Consider the following 18,477-nt stretch of genomic DNA (forward strand, 5'->3'; position numbering starts at 1 on the left):
ACAGGAGATGCAACATAGCTTTAACATACTCCCACTGAAAAAACTATTAATTTCATCTGAAATTCACATCATTTATTGTGGAAATGCTGCAGACACAAACACGGATTTAAACACTTCCACCATCAGAGAACATGACAAGACAACAAAGCTCAAAACAATACAGTGGCTCTTAAAGCTAGTAAAAGGCAGATGCCATTTCCCAGAAATGAAGGAAGGTAGGCTCCACTGGAGCCACTTCTGTACTGAATTTTTCCTTTTGAGTCGGTGGTATACTGAAAACCCAGAGCCCTTAAGTTATTTTCAGTGGTGTTTTTTTTTTTTTTTTTTTTTTTTAAACCAATTGCTCAAGTCCAGGAATCTTTGAATCTTTGGCACAGGAATTTTCCTTTGCTTTGTGACAAGATTACTCAGTCGTTCATTCTTAACTAGGCCACTGTTTTCACAGACTTCATTTAAGCCTACTGCGTGGCATTTCGCCGGAGTGCGGTGCTAAGTRTGCTCGAGTCCCAAATTCTATGCTGACAGGAGAACAGCATCAGGATATTGCACCAGTTCTTTTTATTCTACTTTTATCTAACAAGACTGTTATAGAATTACTTTTCCTTGTTATGCCCTGCACTGGCCTTATTTTAATACATTTACACTGACAAGCTGACATACATCTACAAGCAAGAGGAAAGAATAACACAGTATCAGTTAACAGACAATAATTGTACTGCCAAATTCAAAGTTATGTGAATATAAACATCCAGACATTCCATTTCTAGTTCATTTTACACTGCCATGATGTAAACCACACATTTGCACCGATTCTTTGCACAGATGAATAAAAATAAGGCCTATGAACAGTAACACAGGGCTTACTCTGTCACAACCACTTATTTTACTTCCTCATGGCTCTGTAGCTATTGTGAAACTGCRTTCTTGAAAAAGCAAGGGTTTATATATTGAAAAGTTGTGCATAAAAGTGAATAAAACCATCTGTGCATTTCTTAGACTTCAATTAAAACACTGGCCAAAATATAAAAGACTGTAGAAAACTAGAAATTTTCCTAAYATTTAAACACCATACATATCAATCTTACTATGGAAATAAAAGCACTGTTTTTTGTGTACAATTTTCTGTATTCCATTCCTCCTTCTACTGCTACACAATCACTTTTTCCTTTCATTTTAGTATCAAACATCCTCCTACTCATTACTTCAGAAAAAAAAGTATTAATTAAAATTTGGAAGGAAATTGAGCCTAGCTCATCATTTTGAAGTGTTAATTCTCTSATCATATATTTGATATCAAGTCCTAACGTGAAGCCATCCTATTATAATTCAAGTAGTTTCTTGTTAGGAAAGAACATATATACGCTGTCAATGATTTCCAGTACAAAAGATACACAGATAAAATAGTTAAACCAAAAAAGCTCTGAAGGCTTCTCGCCATCAGCAGGAAAGGCACTTTTCTGGACACATAATTCTAGCACACAGGGATTCAGCACAGCTTTGGTACTTCAATGTCTCCTTCAGTTTCTGTGCAAGTGATAACCACTGACTGCCCAGTCCTGAACTTCTCCACTTCCAAACAACGCAAAGAAAATTGCTCCAAATAAATTAATAGAAGCAGCAATATAGAAAACAGTCTGCCATTCTCCCACGGTATTCTGTCAAAGGGGAAGAAAAAACAGGCAGTCAATTAGCAGCTCTAAATTCATAAAAAAAGAATTTCTAAAACAGATGCTGCATGGCCTGCCATTTTACATGTAAATGCTCTACAGCATCATTTCATATCAACATAAACGCATTTTAAACATAAAAGATCACATTGCCAGTTGAGTCCAGTTTAATAACCCACCAGACACACAGTGCTACCAAAACGACACTAGATACTCTGGAGCAGTTTGTCACCTCAGATGCACAATCCTCACATCCCAGTTCAGATTTGCAAGACCTCTACACAGACACGCAGAGAACATTAACGTAATGGGAAACACTGCCGGGCCTTCAGGTCAGCTGGCTCGAGAGCAGACGCTCTCCCTACACTAAAGAGCAAGTTAATGGCTACGAGTGGAGTTTCCAGACTCATCAGCATTTTGGATATATGTGAATTTTGCTCAAACAAGATACTTATCTTTGCTCTGATTTCAATGAGAATCTGCTGAAATTGGCATTTTTTAATAATATTTAAGACATGCACAGTGCTTTTTATATAAAAAATAATATATGCAGTTATTTTAACGCTTTACTTTTTTTGAAATTGCTGCTGAGCACTTTCTTAAAATATTTTAGAATAACTCCTATAGTTCATTTAAAATGCAAACAACTCACTTCTGCCTTTAAAACAAACAAACAAACAACCCAAACCCCACACCTTTAAATCATACTTTCTGTCCAACTCTACCTTTTGGAGGTCAAACTTAAGAGTTACTGTTCAATTTAAGTTTTGGGAAACTAATATACTTCAAAATGTTCTGAATAGCTAGAATACTAGAATAGAATGTTACAAAAACTATACGTTTGAATCTAGTTTCTTGTTCACCTGACAAATGATGACCTTGCAACTAAACAGCTTATTTGGGAGACTGATTTTAGAAAAAAAAATGGAAGAGCCTGTCTTAATTCGACAAAACAATTCTACAACTGTCTTGTGTAGCTGGAATTTTAAAAGAATTCTAATGTGTAGCAGAAATGTGCAAGTCTTCCTAGAACACACGGACTGAGTCACTAAAGTTCTGAAGTCCTATACACACATATCCTTGGTTTTACCTTCATTTACATTCTGAGATAAAATACAGAAAAAAACCCAAACAACCTCCCCCCAAAAAACAACTGTAAGTAGACTTACATTATGAGTGAGGTTCTTGGCAATAACTGGTCCCACCATTCCTGGGATGGTGCCAAATGAATTTGTGATTCCAAGGAGGATTCCAGCATACCTGTAAGAGAAGTTTAATGAGCAGCGGGAACAATTTATCCTGCTTATCAGCTATGGAAGCAGTTTTGTCTAATCAGATCATACAAGCCTCATCTTGATTCAAGTAGGGATCACCTGTACATAGCCTAACTGAAACTCAGCACCTGTTTATATTCTCCAGAGGCCAGCAACAGAATTCAGCTTAACTACTCACGACTTTGCTTAGGACCTATAATCCAAAAGCACATGCTAAGCCACAASCAAACTCTCTGGAATGCATCCGCTGGAGAAATTAAGAAGCAAAGATTGCATGCCTTGAAGAGGAAAGGCAACAATGAGCATGACAAAGTGCAGTCTGGCAGTAGTAAGAACAGATATAATTGCTAAGAAGTGTCTGCCAAAAGGCAGTATCACTCGTCTGGATGGATATTCCCACTCCCACTGCAGTCCAGGCTCCAGAGGCCTGAGTCAGCAGAGCTCTGCAGCGGTTGTTCCCTTTGGCTTTCTCTGGCTCAGGCTTTGAATGCCAATGGGAAGCGGGCCTGGCTCATCCCATTTTGCTGGTTGCCATTCTTGCAGCTCCACTCTGAGGCTTATATAAGATTCCCTGAACAAGAAGATCACACACACACCTCAACAGCTATAGAAACTTGCTGGGAAAACCTGGTAACTTGCTCAACATCCAAGCCTCTGCCTCTCACCTGTGGGCAATTAAACATCTCACAGGAGAATTGCGAGGAGCATTAGAGTCTGTAGCACAAGCACAGACTTGTGAGAGAGTCTGAAGAGAAACAAGACCTCGACATTTTATACGCTGAGCTCAGCCTTCCAACACCAGAGCACAGATCCCTGCAGTTCAGATTTTCATTTTGGATTTTCTGGCTGAAGAATCATAGAAAATTTTAAGATCAGCTGTAGTTTACTAAAGGAGAAAAAGTATCACCCAGTGATTGAGCTGTTTGGAAGAAAGAAATCTTGTATTCACAAGAAAAATTGTGTCTCTAAAGTATTTTTGATTTTTTTCATTTACTAAAACRGAAGAATCCAAAAATATCATTGGTATAAAAGGTTGAGCTCTGTGCTTTCAGTCCAGTAAGATTAGGAAAACATATGTTTCCTGAGAAAGTTATTAAATTAATCGTTTTTCCTTGAAAGTCAACACCCATATCAGTTCAAAATATGGCAATGTATTTTAGACTGAACTTCACTATTGCAGTTACAGTGCAATATGTTTCTTAAATATATATAACATAAATATATATATATAACATAAATATATATATATAACATAAATATATATATATAACATTTATAATGCTTTTGGCATGTTGGAAATGCTTAAAAATTAAAAGTAAAAGCATCCTTACTCACCTAAGAATACAGAACGACTGTTTAATGGCTTTACATAAAAATAAATTTATTTTTGTCTTTGATGTGTTCAGATACTACAATACCATTCATCCAAACTGCTTAGTTTGGAACGTGTGTGAGTGTCTAGGGGGCCTGGATCATTGACAATTCACTGCTGGCCAAATGTGGCTGCTTTTGCCCAGCATTTCTGACACGGCTGCATTCTCGATAAGCTCCSTGTTGGATGCAGATAGCAGCTACGCCCCTCTCACGGCAGCACGGAGACTCCTCTGGGTCCYGGGAAAGAGAAGAAGGACCCATCTAGAGAGCAAGAGTAACGAGCAATCTGGTCCTCTCATGACACTGGGAGTGTAAGTGAATGTAAATGGAGCTGAGGTAGTTACAAAGACAGGTTTGTAAAGTGTAGAGCCAAGGGAATAATATAAGGCTTCATGGTGACATGCCTAAATTTACAACAACGTTGTCATGATTATAATGTTCTTAAGATAAATTGGAATAGGTTTCCCATGCACAAACTTGTCTACCCCCAACAATTCAGTGCGCTGGTAGCACAAGAAATGTGTGTTAGGAATAAAAAACACACAGCAGCTATTTTTTCCTCCTCAGTATCAGTATTTTCATTCACTTTTTCCTGGGAATATAAATATTATTTCTTTGAAAATTTCCACTGCAAGNCTGCAAGTTATTTTTTTTTTTTTTTTTTTTTTTTTTTTAGCAACAAAGGGCCCTTTGCTATTCTAATCCACATATTTCCCCTTACAGTGGGCATGAAAATGTATTGTGAAAGTGCTTTGAATTGCTTCTCGATGTTCTTAATGTATGCAGAGGCTGTTCTCAGCTTTTTTTTTTTTTTTTTTTAAATCCACAATTATACCAAGCTTTTCCTTGAAACTGTGGATATCTGCCTGGGCCATTTCAGCCATTAGAGTTCAGACAGACCCAAAAACCTCAGCAGGGAAAAAAGGGAAAAAAGAAAAAAGAAAAAAAAGAAAGAGAAAAAGACTCTCCTCTTGTATTGGATGTTCTGGTAGTTCCATATTTGAAGTCAGTTTTCTGTGTGATCTTTGTTATAATGATATTCCCTTTTCCTTCTCTGTCTCCCTTTGGACAGATTTCCCCAAATTAAAGCTTGAATGTGCTGCATAGAAAGTCACTGATTTCAAGACAACAGCATCTGCTCTGAGCACGTTGCAGGGCAGCTTCCCTGCAGATGCAGCCGCTCATTTGTGYGGACAGCGCTGGGCAAGAGGCCCTGAGCAGAGAGCACGAGACCTGCCTCTCCTGTATCCACGACCAGTCTGCTCCCTTTTGCCCATGTGAGAGGACAGAGGAGTGAAAAACTCGTCTGCCTCAAATGTGAAGGGAATAAAACCAGGACTTTGGGGAGGATGGAAAGAGCAGAGCAGGATGAGGTCAGGTGACCGTCAGCATTTGATGTGGTTAACCAAATTACGCCTGCTTAGCTGGTACAGCATTAGTGCTGCTCCACATGATTATTTTTAATTCTTGTAGCTTTTTGGAGCACATAAGATACTGTGTACACTCTCAGATACAAATTCCCCCCTGAAATAAACATATCAGGACTGCAAAGTGAAGCACTTCCCCAGTTAGAGCACATGCTCCCCCCCGCCCCCAGATCTGGAAACCTCTGCTGTCACCTGCGTACAAGACCCTGGCTGTGCACCTCCCTCCTGAGACACTGCAGCTGCAGTTCCCTTCTCCTGCTACAACTCTGGTGCAATCAGAGCACAGGATGGATGTGCTCATTTACTGAGCAGCATTTAATATTGTGYTTCACTCTGCATGTGCATGAACTCAGGCCTTACTTCCTGCATACTATTCAATTACTACAAGCAGAGTCTCCCAAAGGCTTTCCAGTGGAACTCCTCACAGACACTGCTTTATTTTCATAACACTCTAGAGGGATGAGATGACAATACAGTATGCATCCCACTGACATGAAATGAAAACACAGGCCAAGAATGTGTACTCCTACTGGATGCTTGATTTGACATCCTCAGGATCTGAATTCAAGGGCGTTTAACAACACGCAGTACTTCTTACATTCAAAGAATAAGACCCAAAGTGCTGCAAGCTCTCTTTAGAGATTACGGGAGCCTCTGTCATCCTCAAAGTGCCCATCCCTTTTCAGGACTAAGGAATCCTWAACAGCCCATGCTCTCGAAGTCAGTGGATGTGAACACTGGCCTCTGAGACAATCAGAGAAATGTCTGATCCAACCAACTTACCACATATGAACTCCATTGCAGAGCAGTAAAAAGACTGTATTCCAAGAGCAATGCTCAGCTACTTTCAATGCTTTCTCCTTTCCTCCCTACCTTTCTCCTGCAATGCCTGGCCCAAACTGCYACATGCTTTGCAGTTTCTGCAGCTGCCAGGCAGAGGGCTTACACACATCGATTTCCCTCTCTATACAACACTAAAATATTTTTTAGAGCAGGATCCATCCTATAGAGTGAATAAAGAAAAAGCCCTAACCAGGGAAGCATTACAACAATAACAATGACATTGCAATGCATACAGAAAGAGAGAGAATTCAAAATCAGACAGCCATCTAAATTCCACCATTGAGTAAATTACACTAGTAATGTCTTTCAACATTAATGCTTATAGTTCACATCAAAATAAAAAAGACATCAAACTTCATCAATGCTTCACATTTTAAGAAACAGTTTTACAAAGTCAAGCTTGAAATAGAAGTTGCATAATGCTCCCCTATTTCCCCAGGTGCAGTGCTCCATCTAGATGTTCTTCATCATTTATAATTTTTGATTTGAAACACATTGCACCACAGAGCCACACCTTCATATTCATTCATAGGACAAGCTGTTCACAGTCAAAATGTTTTTCTTTCTTCAGTTCTTATAGTAGACACTCAAACATTTCTTTCCCCATGACCTCTAACTTTCCCCTTAGCAAGATCCTAGGAGCCATCCTTTCCTCTTTCAAGATACTGCTGCATGTCTTTACATAGCGTTAGCTTCCCTGACTATCCTTCCCTGGTTCTATTCAGCTCCTCTTAATTTCCCTTCAAAATCTTCTTCCACTTGTCCCTTGAAGGACCCTCAACATCCACTTCAGCTTTCTAATTGGTTTTGCTGCTTCTTTACATCCTTCTTGCTTGTTACATAATCTCATCTGTAAAGACTAATTCAATTGCCATTATTTCACACTAATTTTATTCAATAGTGACCTGTTTCTTCAACCTCTCCTTCCAGATGACTATCCATCATCTTTGAAAAAAGAATCTAAAGGAAGAAAGCTCTTCCTTGGAATCAGGAATTAGGATTTTTCAATCTTTTCAATGTTTTGCCCATAGATACAGGTTTTCATCTCCACTCAGTTAAACACATGTTGTCTTAGTCATTACTAAAGATACATTTTTTTCTTTTCCTTTTGTCCTTAAAAAGTCATATTACCCTGTTTGTGTCTAAGTACTACTGCAGATAGGTAAATTAACCAAAGTGCTTGGCTTTTACCAGGATAAAGAATATTATGGAGCTTTTCAAAAGAATACATAAGGACTCCTAAAAGAATACATGCATAACCTTATTTTCAAAGAAACACCTCAGGCTCTGAATTTGAAACACACTAGGGAAACCATCAAAACTGAAGGCTAAATTCCATTTTGAAAAGTTATTTAAGAGTAATTGCTGGTACGGGAGCCTCTGTCCATTGATAACATCACCCACTAATAGCAAAATTTTGGCACCAGTCATAGAAGATACTTTCCAAATGCAGTTAACTTATCTGAATGGCAATAAATATGATTATGTTCATGCTACGACTTGACAATTCTAATAGAAAAGCYTAAAGGGGTGAGACATTTAAGTATACTACACTGTTCTATAAACACTATTCTATTATTAGTCAAAAGCCAAATAGGACAAAAATGGTAAATATAATTCCAGGAACTATGTTATTTACAGCTGCAGGATCAAAAACTGTTCAGTAAAAAGTTGTTCATATCATATTCTCTGCCAAAATTGATTTTTTTTTTTTTTTTTTTTTGCAAATAATGTGCTGATAACTCTAAACCTTCCATTATCAATTCCTATAGTCTTATTTGGAGATATACAAGTGACAGAAATCAGGGCCCAAGAAGAAAACAGCAACAATTTTGATCTGAAGATGAACAAAACATTTAAATATGTCTAGTGAATCCCTGTTGAAGAACAAACTCTGAAGAGCTGGCATTCCAAGTCTCCACAGCCTCGTGGTCCACACATCAGGCTCCCAGATACCCTAGCAATACAAAAAGGTGGTTGTGTTTGTACCACAAACCCTAATGAGCTCCAGCAATACTTACGATGGTGCAATGTCCAGGTGGTTAATGCTGTAGCCAGATGTACAAAATCCTCCTAGCGTTGTTGATATGGTCACGAAGGCAACAGCCAGCTCATAGTTACAGCCTGTGAATCCAGCTGCTACTAAGAACACGGCAGGTCCGATCATCCCTTTAAAACAAAATCTTAGAGTCAAGGGACTCTTAATAGCTAGAGAGGCATTAACACGCTCTAAACTACGTATACATTTCCTATGCAGCTTCCACTGCCACCTTGTGAACAAACTCCAGCAGTGTGCTCTGCACATTAAAGGCAGCCTGGGAAAAGGCTATTTGCAAGCAAASGTGTTGCTGTCTGCAGAGGGAGTCGGGCTGCAGACTTTGGCAGGACTAAAAAAAAAAATCCCACTCTGGTTGCTAAACTCAGGCTTTAACTGAACAAAAAAATCACCAGAATTCAAGTGATACTTGAATCACAGAATTTACTGGAATGTGACTTCAAAAGTTAATTTAATGTTATTAACCTGCTGCCCCACCCCAAACAACTCTCCCACCAACTTACAGAAGCAGTGTGGATGTCAGCAGGTGAACACTGTACTGTGAATAAATTACTCGTGTTTAACTTTCCAGTTCTGCAGTTTCCCCACTAATACCACCTAGAACTAGCTGAATTTCTTATTTAAAAGTCGAGCATCTCATACAGCTATACAGCAGCCTAGAGTAGACTGTAGAAACCCCAAAGTTATCTTGGGGACACTACTTGCTGGCAACAGCAGCTCTCAGGAGCGGTTGCTGCTTCTTGTCTGAAGTTAACTTTGGYGCCCATTTCCCACACAAGATCTGGCCAGGTGTGGACACATATCATGACAAAGCCAACCCAAAGCCTGCTGCACAAGCTGCGTGGATCGGGCTGAGAGGCCCCGTAGCCGCGTGGCGCCAGCCTCGGGAAATGCTCCTGGGTTCGTTGGGTTGTTTCACAGCGGGCGATCGAATCGGCCGCAGCCAGCAGCACCCCGGAGTGAGCTGCACCTCGCTGCGCTCAGAGTTAATGCAGAGCCACTAATTGCKAATTTACCTGCTGATTCACATCACCCAGGTCCTGCCCTGCAGCGCCGCTGCCTAATGGCTCTCCCTCGCTTTTTATTTATTTATTTTTTTAGTAGCAATCAACTTCACCTTCCTATATATACATCCTTTGGACTTGTCTTTGGTATAACTCACCCTGACTTCAAATCATCTCCCCTGCCAGGCAATCAGGAAGATTTGGGGTTGTATTTGGCCTGTCTATCCCAGTGGGGACTGAAAACTTCACAAGTTTATTCCTGTTCAATTATTCAAATCTTAAATAAGACAGATATTGAAACACTGGGCAGGAGACAGATTCACATCGACAATATCTCCCTGCAACCCAAAAAAGGCATTCACAACATTATTTTAAGCAATTACCACTATTTTAATAGTAATTTACCTATTCCATTAGTTTGTTTATGAACAGGTCAAAACCTTCATTACAGTCAAAATACAGCAGCCTATGTTCTTTTATCCAGTCAGTCTACTTACTAAGGTTTCTCATCCTAGAAGTGTTTTTTAAGCATTCTAAAAAGATAGCCACAACATTTATGTTGCGCTTTTTCTGTTTACCCTCACCGTTTATGGTTGTTCTCTTTCTGCTTCCCCTCACAAGACAACTARAAACTTCAGAGACTGCAAGCTATACTAGTAAGTACTGTAGTGGATGTTATCTCTGTCCTGYCCACTTGAATACACAAAATTTAGGTAAATTTCTAATTGTTCTTTCATTATGGTAGCTATCAGCTCTTTAATATTGTCAAGCAGCTGTCACAATTGAGCTTTCTTCTGAAAATTGAACCCTAGAAGATACCAAATATTCCACCTCTGTGAGCACTATTCATAATTCTCAGAATTAAGTGAAACACAAGGCATTTATGAACTAGTAGCAAAAACTGTAGCTGACAGTTGGGCAGAGAAGAAGAAAAAAASACCAATACCACACACCGAAATATGGAGTATTTTCAGCTAAGGCAGCCAGACAAGCACCACCCAGGCTTAACACACTTGGATTCAGAGGAATACTGGAAGACAGTATGATGCCTATGGAGCTACATGTCCAGGATGATGCAAACATTTTAGTTTCACTTCCACACCCCAGTGTAATCAATACTACCAAACAGCAGTTTCTTTCAAGCCACGCATAACTGCAGAATTTCACAGTGGGCTCACTACCCTCCCAATGTCTTAATTTTTCCCAGACTGGCCCAGAGTATGTTCCAAACCAAGGAGATACTTGTACCTACCTATTAGGGTAAAAGATTTGCGAACACACACAGTAGACAAGTTCTGTTTCTCCCTTAAGTGATCTGCGATTTGTCCAGACAGAATTATACATAACCAGCAGCCAAAATAAGGTAGGGCAGATAGAAAACCATTCTGTTAACAAGGAAAAAACAAAAGAAAAAGAAGTTTAAACACTGAACCAACACTTTAATGTGCTTCAAAATCACTTGTGCTAAGGCATTAAGACAGACTGAACCATAGGCRTTATGATCATACATCTAACTATTGTTGGTTTTATCACAAAATAAATCTGGGCCTAGAAAAGGCAAGRGAGTCCCAAGTTACTGATGGGTAAACTCTTTATTGTGCAACTTGACCACCAAAGCAACAAGCCTGAAAAAAATGATCACAGGTATAAAWCTGCAACTGGATTTTGGAAAAAGAAAAATATACACAAAGATACTTCATGTCCATTAGCTTGATCCTATGAGATTCCAGATCAGCCATTTCAAATCCTGCAGGTTTTCAAGTGAATTATTAATGTAAGCAGAAGACATTCATAATACTCAGAATTGAAAGTTCACTATAATCAGAGACAACACGGAAGAACTTTCATCATATCCAGTCTGTTTATTATATGATCCCAAAATAAAGCTATTATTCATGACTTGCCATTACGTAATCTGATGTCACCTTCTGTTCCCCATTACATTTGATTAGTGGTTCCTGTCTYGTTCTGATAAGAAACAAGAAGTTCTTGCTGCACAAGTCTTCAGCCTTTCCATTTCATTATGGCTAAGTGTAACTTTGATTAAAAAGAAATCTGGATGGATATTGAATGGTATTGAAGTGTTTTAATTTTTATATACTACTAYATATTATTGTAAAATGTGACTTCAATGAAGAGAGCGTTTCCCTATAACATTTAAAAGGAGAGCACAAAAACACACTGAAGAATCCCCTCTATCAGCAAAGATGCTGCTTGTTGGGTTTGAATGTTCAGTTTTAAAAAGCAGTAAGTAAAAGTAATAAAAAACACAGAAGAAATATCAGTACTAAAAATCATTTTTCTCTGAAGCACTGTTCAAAGATGCACCAGTATTTTAACTGCAGACTCTACAACAGAAACTAGTAGACTGTGCAACTGTTACTGCTAAATATCTTAAAATGCTAATACAATTCCCAACTAAACRTGTGGCAACMAAACTAACCAACACTATTTTGCAAGTGTTTTTCTTGAAGTGTCACAACAGTTAATACTTTGAAATCACTCCAAAAAGAAATATAAACCAGAGACATAGGAAATCACCCCACAGCAGAACTTATTGGCATTTAATGCAGTTAGTGTTTTACCAAGCAAATGCATATAGGGCTGTGGTAGTTAAAGCTTTTATAGATGTTTACTCAGGTATTCTCTTTGGGAGCCATAGCAAGGACAGCAACTTCTTTGATCTAATTTTTTTTTCCAGCCATTTTGTAGCACATCCCATTCTGGCACTCAAAATACCTCCTCTTTCTCCCAACACAGCTGGCCCATCCCTTTCTTGCAAGATGTTCTTCAACAGTTTATTCTATTTACTCCAAATTCTGGAGTAAATTAAACTAGATACTATGCTATACATCTTCAAGGCTCTATGTGAACACTTCTTAATTAACCTATATGAGCTCCTCCAGGTAAACTATGCTATCACAGTCAAGTAATTAACTATGAGTATTCCCTCCTTATAACTGTCCCATTATTTTTTGCCTTGATAAAAAATTCACTTTTTAAAATGCTCCCTGATAAAAAAATCACTTGTAAAATTTTCACCGCCCTCCCCACCCCCCCAAAGAAAAAACAAAACCAACCAACCAAGCAACAACAAAACAACAAACACACACATACATCCACACACATTTCCTGGACTGCAGGTATGTGGTTTAGTTTAGTCATTTCTCCAGAGGAAAATATTTTTCTAGTTATTGTTTTAGATTATAGCAGTTAAAAGACTCAAGCAGGAAGAGCTGGAAAGCTAGTGTTAAAGCTGATAAAGTCGATACAAATATCAAATAAACCCTAAAGCTTCATGGAAATTACAATACAGACAGTATTGAAGAGTTATCCCTTTTGTTGTAAGTATTTATTATTTCCTAGCTATGAATTTATTTTTCAAGAATCTTAAATAAGTTCYTCTGTTCTAAACAGTTCTTATTTATCTCACCTCTTGTGCATCAAACCTCAGGATCTCCTTCATGTATGTGGGCAAGAGCGTAAGCAGAGTATAGAAAGTCCAGTTGTAAGAGAATTGGGCCACGACTATAGCCCAGAGAGGCAGAGACCCCAGGATCCGTCTCCAGGGAACCGATTTCTGTGTTGAAAGCTGGCACGTGGGAGAGAGAGGACATGAGACACAACATATAACTGCGGGTGATTTGAACAACAATCCAAATGAACAGACTGTACATTCTGGAGGCACAAAATAGAGTCTATGTAACAGATGAAGTCATCAGCAATGAAAGAATTGCTGTGGTCATTTTTTCCGCTGAAGGTGTCTTAAGGTATGTTACTGCTCTGTTTACTATTGCAAAGCCAACCAGTTTAATAAAAGTATGCCTTTCCTTGTTTCGATTTGTTACCTCTTGTTTATTCTATCAGCAATGAAATATTAAAGCCCCTACTCATGTTTACTGAGTTCAATCTCTGCTACTCAACCTCATGTATTAGCTTTGATCTCTCAACTAACTTCACAGGTTGGAAATGCATATCTGCAAACACAGGATTAAGAACAAATCCCTAAAACTAATCCCAGGGGTGTTCCCAAAGTGCTTCCTCTAACAACAATCTCTCTCCCTTTACATGCTAGACAATAAATGTATATGAAAAAGAGGAATAAAACTTTGCTTTACAAAATTTAAAGAGATAATAAGTCTATTATTTTAGTTTAAAAGTTCAAGTTTTAAATTTTAATTTAAATGTTTAAGTTTTAAATTTTAATTTAATCCTTTAGATTAAGGATGTTTTTATAGCATTGTGTTAGAAATTACTGAGAATTATGCTGACTCTCATATTTACAGTTTATGTTCTTACTTAAATGACTTAGAAAAATGCTATACCTGATCTTTTACGGAAGAAAGTATATATTCTTTTTCAGCATGAGAAATGCTCCAGTGAGTTTCTGGTGTATCACTAACAAACCACATCCAGAAGAAGAACCATAATACACCAAGTGCACCTATTATTGGGAAAAGATGGATGATGAAGCAGAAATAAAAACAGAAGCAATTATCTTGACAGAGCAGCACTTCCAGATGATTTAAYGAGACAAAATGTTCATTAAAATTGTATTAAAGCATTTGGAAAAAAAAAAGTCTTCCTAAAAAAYAGCTGCTTCCCAGAAGCAGCTTAAAAGCACATACACTTAAAAGCAATAAGCAATAAAGCAGACTAAGCAGGAAGTTGGGTTTTTTTTGTGGCTTTTTTAAAGAAATGCTTCACACAGCAAAAAAAGTTGCCTACATACCAACATTGTATTTTTATCAGTCACATGGAACCATCACAGAGAATATCTCTCTCAAAGAATAAAAATTCACATTAAAATTTAATTATAAAAAATACTAAGTATCATACACACAAAACAATGCTACATAAAGCTTAACTGATATACTAATCTTTTTTGGGCTGAACCCCAGAAGTATTATTAGTAAAAGTTGTTTTTACAATAATTTGTGCAAATCAAGCATACTTATATAATATTTCAACTCTTTACTTCCTCTAATTGTCCATTTTGAGCCTTTTTAGTTAATCAAAAGTTAGAGGGCTTTGTTGAAAAAAATGTAATCCCTTCTATTCTGATTTTTTTCCTTCCCATTTAGAACATGAAACAGCTCAGACATGCACACAGACCTATTAAAAGCTGCACTTAGATCTATGGCATTCTATTAGAAAATATTTTCTGTTTGAGCCTCTTACGGAACAGCATTACAACAGCAACAACTTTTTAGATGTTCTTTCATTTCTAGTAGAAGTCTGTTCCTAGGATTAAAGTTATTAACTCAATTTCACACTTCAAATGAGAAATTGCTCTGTTATTTCCCAGTGGTGGGAGAGCTGAGAGCTGTTGATTTGGACTAGCTTTTGTTCAACTGAGAGACAGCTTTGCTCATTGGAAGCGTAGTTAACACAGCCAGCCTCCGGAATCTTCTTAGTTTTAGATCACTCTAATTTCCCAGGAGAAAAATTAGCACTGTGACATGTCAAACACATCTTTAAATCTTATTTCAAGTTTTATGCAAGAGGTACTAATACAACATGCCACGACTTCTGAAAACTAAGAACTGCATTCTTAAAAAAAAACACTTACCAAATATATAAAACACATAAATCCAATTCATATAGTAGCAAATTAAACCAGACAGTGGCAGAGACACAACAGTTCCCAGCTGTGCACCTACCAGAAAGGGAGAAAAAGATAAAAGTAAAAAACCAAAAATCTATATAACCCTTAAACTCAGTGGCATGTCACAGAGAATCACACTTTTCACCACCAGCAGAGCGCTGCCATTTCACCTTGAAGAAACACAGGCACAAAAAGCTGCTTTGGCAACTCAAAAACATGGACTCAAAGCACTAAAGTCAATTATATACACACACGTATATAATTACAAACAAAAAGTAACAACAGCAGGCAAAGAATGTAAAACAGTTCTTGGCATGTTACAAGTTTCCAATTAAGTAGTGGCCCTAAACATGTTATGGAATGAGAATCATATTCAAAACGCTGCTAGGTGGCAAACTGACACTGTTAGACAAGAAGGGGCTGATCAAAGTACAATTAAGAATTTGTTTTTCCCTGGTAAACATTTCCCAACTTGATATCTTCAGTTTTCATGGCTCATAACCCCTGCCAGCTCAACAGGAGCAGAATGGCTTAATACAAGGGCCAGAAGACACCCAAGTGATCAAGTGCTTCTAATTGTAGTAGCGTTGTAGTAGCGTAGCTTTGTAAGTGCATCAAAGAAAGCAGGAGAAAAACATACTGAACAGTGCCCCCTTTTTATAATCACAACTGSAGGCCATGTTGTATTCCTATTTTATTTATTTATCTTTAAAACAACTGCCTCATTTCATCTCAGTTGCACCAAAACAGTCATACAGTGAGTAAACATAGCTGCTGCAGCTAGAAATTAAGAGATATTTGCTTGGCAGAGGAATTTTTTTTCCCCCTTAAGCAGCAGCCTATTGTCAGGTTGAGCCTCCACTACATTTCAGGCAAGAGGGGGAATGGGAGAGAGAAAAAACACAAACCAATAAAAATGGAACTCCCAAACAAGCAAGTRAATCCAATTCCTTCTACTGATATCCCCTCAAAGCCACATGACAGCCCCAAAAGTTTTTAGCTAACTGATCGTAGGGCGATTGGTGAGGAGATGCTGACATGTGTCCTTTAATTAAGGACAAACTGTAAATTACATTTCAGGAGAAAAGTGATGCTACAAATGGCACCAGCCCTCCATCTCACCCCAAGAATGCACCATGCAGAAGTGGTAAAAATGCTGAGCAAACTTCTCTAGGAAATCAGCTTGCATCCATGAATCTTGACCTTGGTTTTCCATGAGAGATGTTCCATTCCCTTATGAGGAGAGACTGAGTGAACTGGGCCTGTTTTCTTTGGAGAAGAGAAGGCTGAGAGGGGATATGATTAAGATGTATAAGTTCAGGAAAGGAGAATGCAGGGAAGAAGGGAACAAGCTGTTTTCATTAGTGGCCAGCGATAGCACAAGGGGTAATGGGCATAAGCTGAAATACAGGAGGTTCCATCTCCAGGTAAGGAGGAACTTCTTTACTGTGAGGGTGACAGAGCAGTGAAATAGGCTGCCCAGGGAGGCTGTGGAGTCTCCTTCTATGGAGGTCTTCAAAACCTGCCTGGATGCCACCCTGTGCCCYGTGCTCTGGGTGTCCCTGCTGGAGCAGGGGGGTTGGACTGGATGAGCTCTAGAGGTCCCTTCCAACCTTGAATATTCTGTGATTCTGTGCCAGCCCTTAACATTGAGTATCACCAGGCCAAGAGGACAGGGAAAGATCAGTAGATCTCAGCTTAGCTGCGAGTCACAAGCCAAAAATAAAGTTACAGAGTTTATAATTCAAGATACATTTTGAACAGAAAACACACACACATTTGTAAGTTTGTATCTTTACAAAGGAGGAAATTGCTCCCCCTTCTTTGGCTGATGAGCAGGACAAAGAAATATATGCAGGTGGGAGACTGAGCAAAGCCATGAATTGAGGGCAGGCGAGGAATGGGGGGAGACTGAGAGAAGCCATGAGTTGGGAGGGGGCAAAAGAGCCAGGTGACCTTAGGTCAGAACAGACGGAAGGAATCAGGGAGTTGGGTGTAGGTAGCTGGGAAGGCTAGAACTTCCGAGTAACTTGGCCATTGGGGAAAAGGAGATGGCCATCTCGGCCAGGAAATTAGGATAAAAAGGGGACTGCGTCCTCCAGTAATTTGAGAACTCCCATAGGGATTCAGCTCCCCACCTCCCCCAGTGGATTCTCCCTTTATTCAAATACAGTTTTAGGACTCTTCTGCCTCCTTTTTGCCTCACAGTTCTTGACAGTGAGATTTTCCACACAATTTTGAACAGGATGTTGTTCACATTTCCTTCCCCTGCTCTATACTAGAAACCTAAACCACACTGTGTACCTAGGAACTCTCAGGTGGTGCCAAAGAGCAGACCTTGTCTCACTGATCGCTTTTCCAAATCTAACCACAGCTCAGAACAGTGGATTGTCCCAATATGCTGGCTGCCTAGTGTCTAGATGCCCTCTTCAGAGGAAAATCAATTTTCTTTTAGATAGAAAGCTTCAAACACAAACAACAAACCACATGTACCATATAAAATGCAAGTCAAAATAGTAACTACATGCAASTCTGCTCACATGTTCTCAAAAAATAAGTCATTAATCACATGTCTGCAACTAGGAAAATGAGGGAGAAGGAAGTACTCTGCCAGGCGGGTTAGGGTGGCTCAGGGAAGGGTGCAGCAGTAGCGCAGGGCAGGAACGTGCTGCATGGCTGGGTGGGAAGGCTGCAAGGGAAGGGAGGAAGAAGGAATTCCAGCTGCCTTCCCCTTACACTAGCTGCTTGTGAAAGCACGGCCTTGGTTTGCACCGTGTAGCTTATTTTCTTGCTGAAACCCAGTTCTAAGAAGAACCGTTAATGCTGCTCTAACAGAACTACTGCTTGTGAGAATAAACTAAGCAAACAATTCATCAAATGAAGGCAAAATTTATCCTCTTAAAAAAGGTAATATCAGTTTGGAGTAGTGAATTTAGAAGTTTACATCTTTAACTTTCACAAATAAATGCAGCTCTTGCAGCAGTGCATGGAGCCTTGGACATTTTCTTTCTTGTTTACTACAAAGGCAGTGTATTTTTTTTTTTAAGGCAGTTAAAGAATTGAAAATCTTTCTTCTTCCTTTAGGAAGAGAGAACTGGGCCTGCTTAGCCTGGAGAAGAGACAACTGCAAGGGGACCCCAACCACCCCAACCACGTGCACAAGTATCTGGAAGGAGGGTGTTGAGAATGGGGTCAGACTCTCCTCAGCAGTGCCCCGCAATAGG

General features: G+C 39.0%; 1 protein-coding gene across 3 annotated transcripts in view; it reads right to left on the reverse strand.

Moving 5' to 3' along the window:
* Positions 1–305: 305 nt before the first annotated feature.
* The window catches only part of SLC17A5 (solute carrier family 17 member 5), a 26,300-nt gene continuing 8,128 nt past the window's right edge, over positions 306–18,477 (reverse strand). For all 3 annotated transcript variants that reach the window (XM_026051280.1, XM_026051279.1, XM_026051278.1), the window contains 7 exons: positions 15,218–15,304; positions 13,971–14,089; positions 13,079–13,237; positions 10,898–11,030; positions 8,607–8,754; positions 2,837–2,927; positions 306–1,655 (listed from right to left, as the gene is read on the reverse strand). In XM_026051280.1, coding sequence (XP_025907065.1) covers positions 1,518–1,655; positions 2,837–2,927; positions 8,607–8,754; positions 10,898–11,030; positions 13,079–13,237; positions 13,971–14,089; positions 15,218–15,304 — 875 coding nt within the window. In that variant the 3' untranslated portion in view covers positions 306–1,517. The remainder of the gene's footprint in view (positions 1,656–2,836; positions 2,928–8,606; positions 8,755–10,897; positions 11,031–13,078; positions 13,238–13,970; positions 14,090–15,217; positions 15,305–18,477) is intronic.

Source organism: Nothoprocta perdicaria, unplaced genomic scaffold, assembly GCF_003342845.1.
Source record: "Nothoprocta perdicaria isolate Ctin4 unplaced genomic scaffold, notPer1 scaffold_74, whole genome shotgun sequence".
In the NCBI taxonomy this organism is placed as follows: Eukaryota; Metazoa; Chordata; class Aves; order Tinamiformes; family Tinamidae; genus Nothoprocta; species Nothoprocta perdicaria.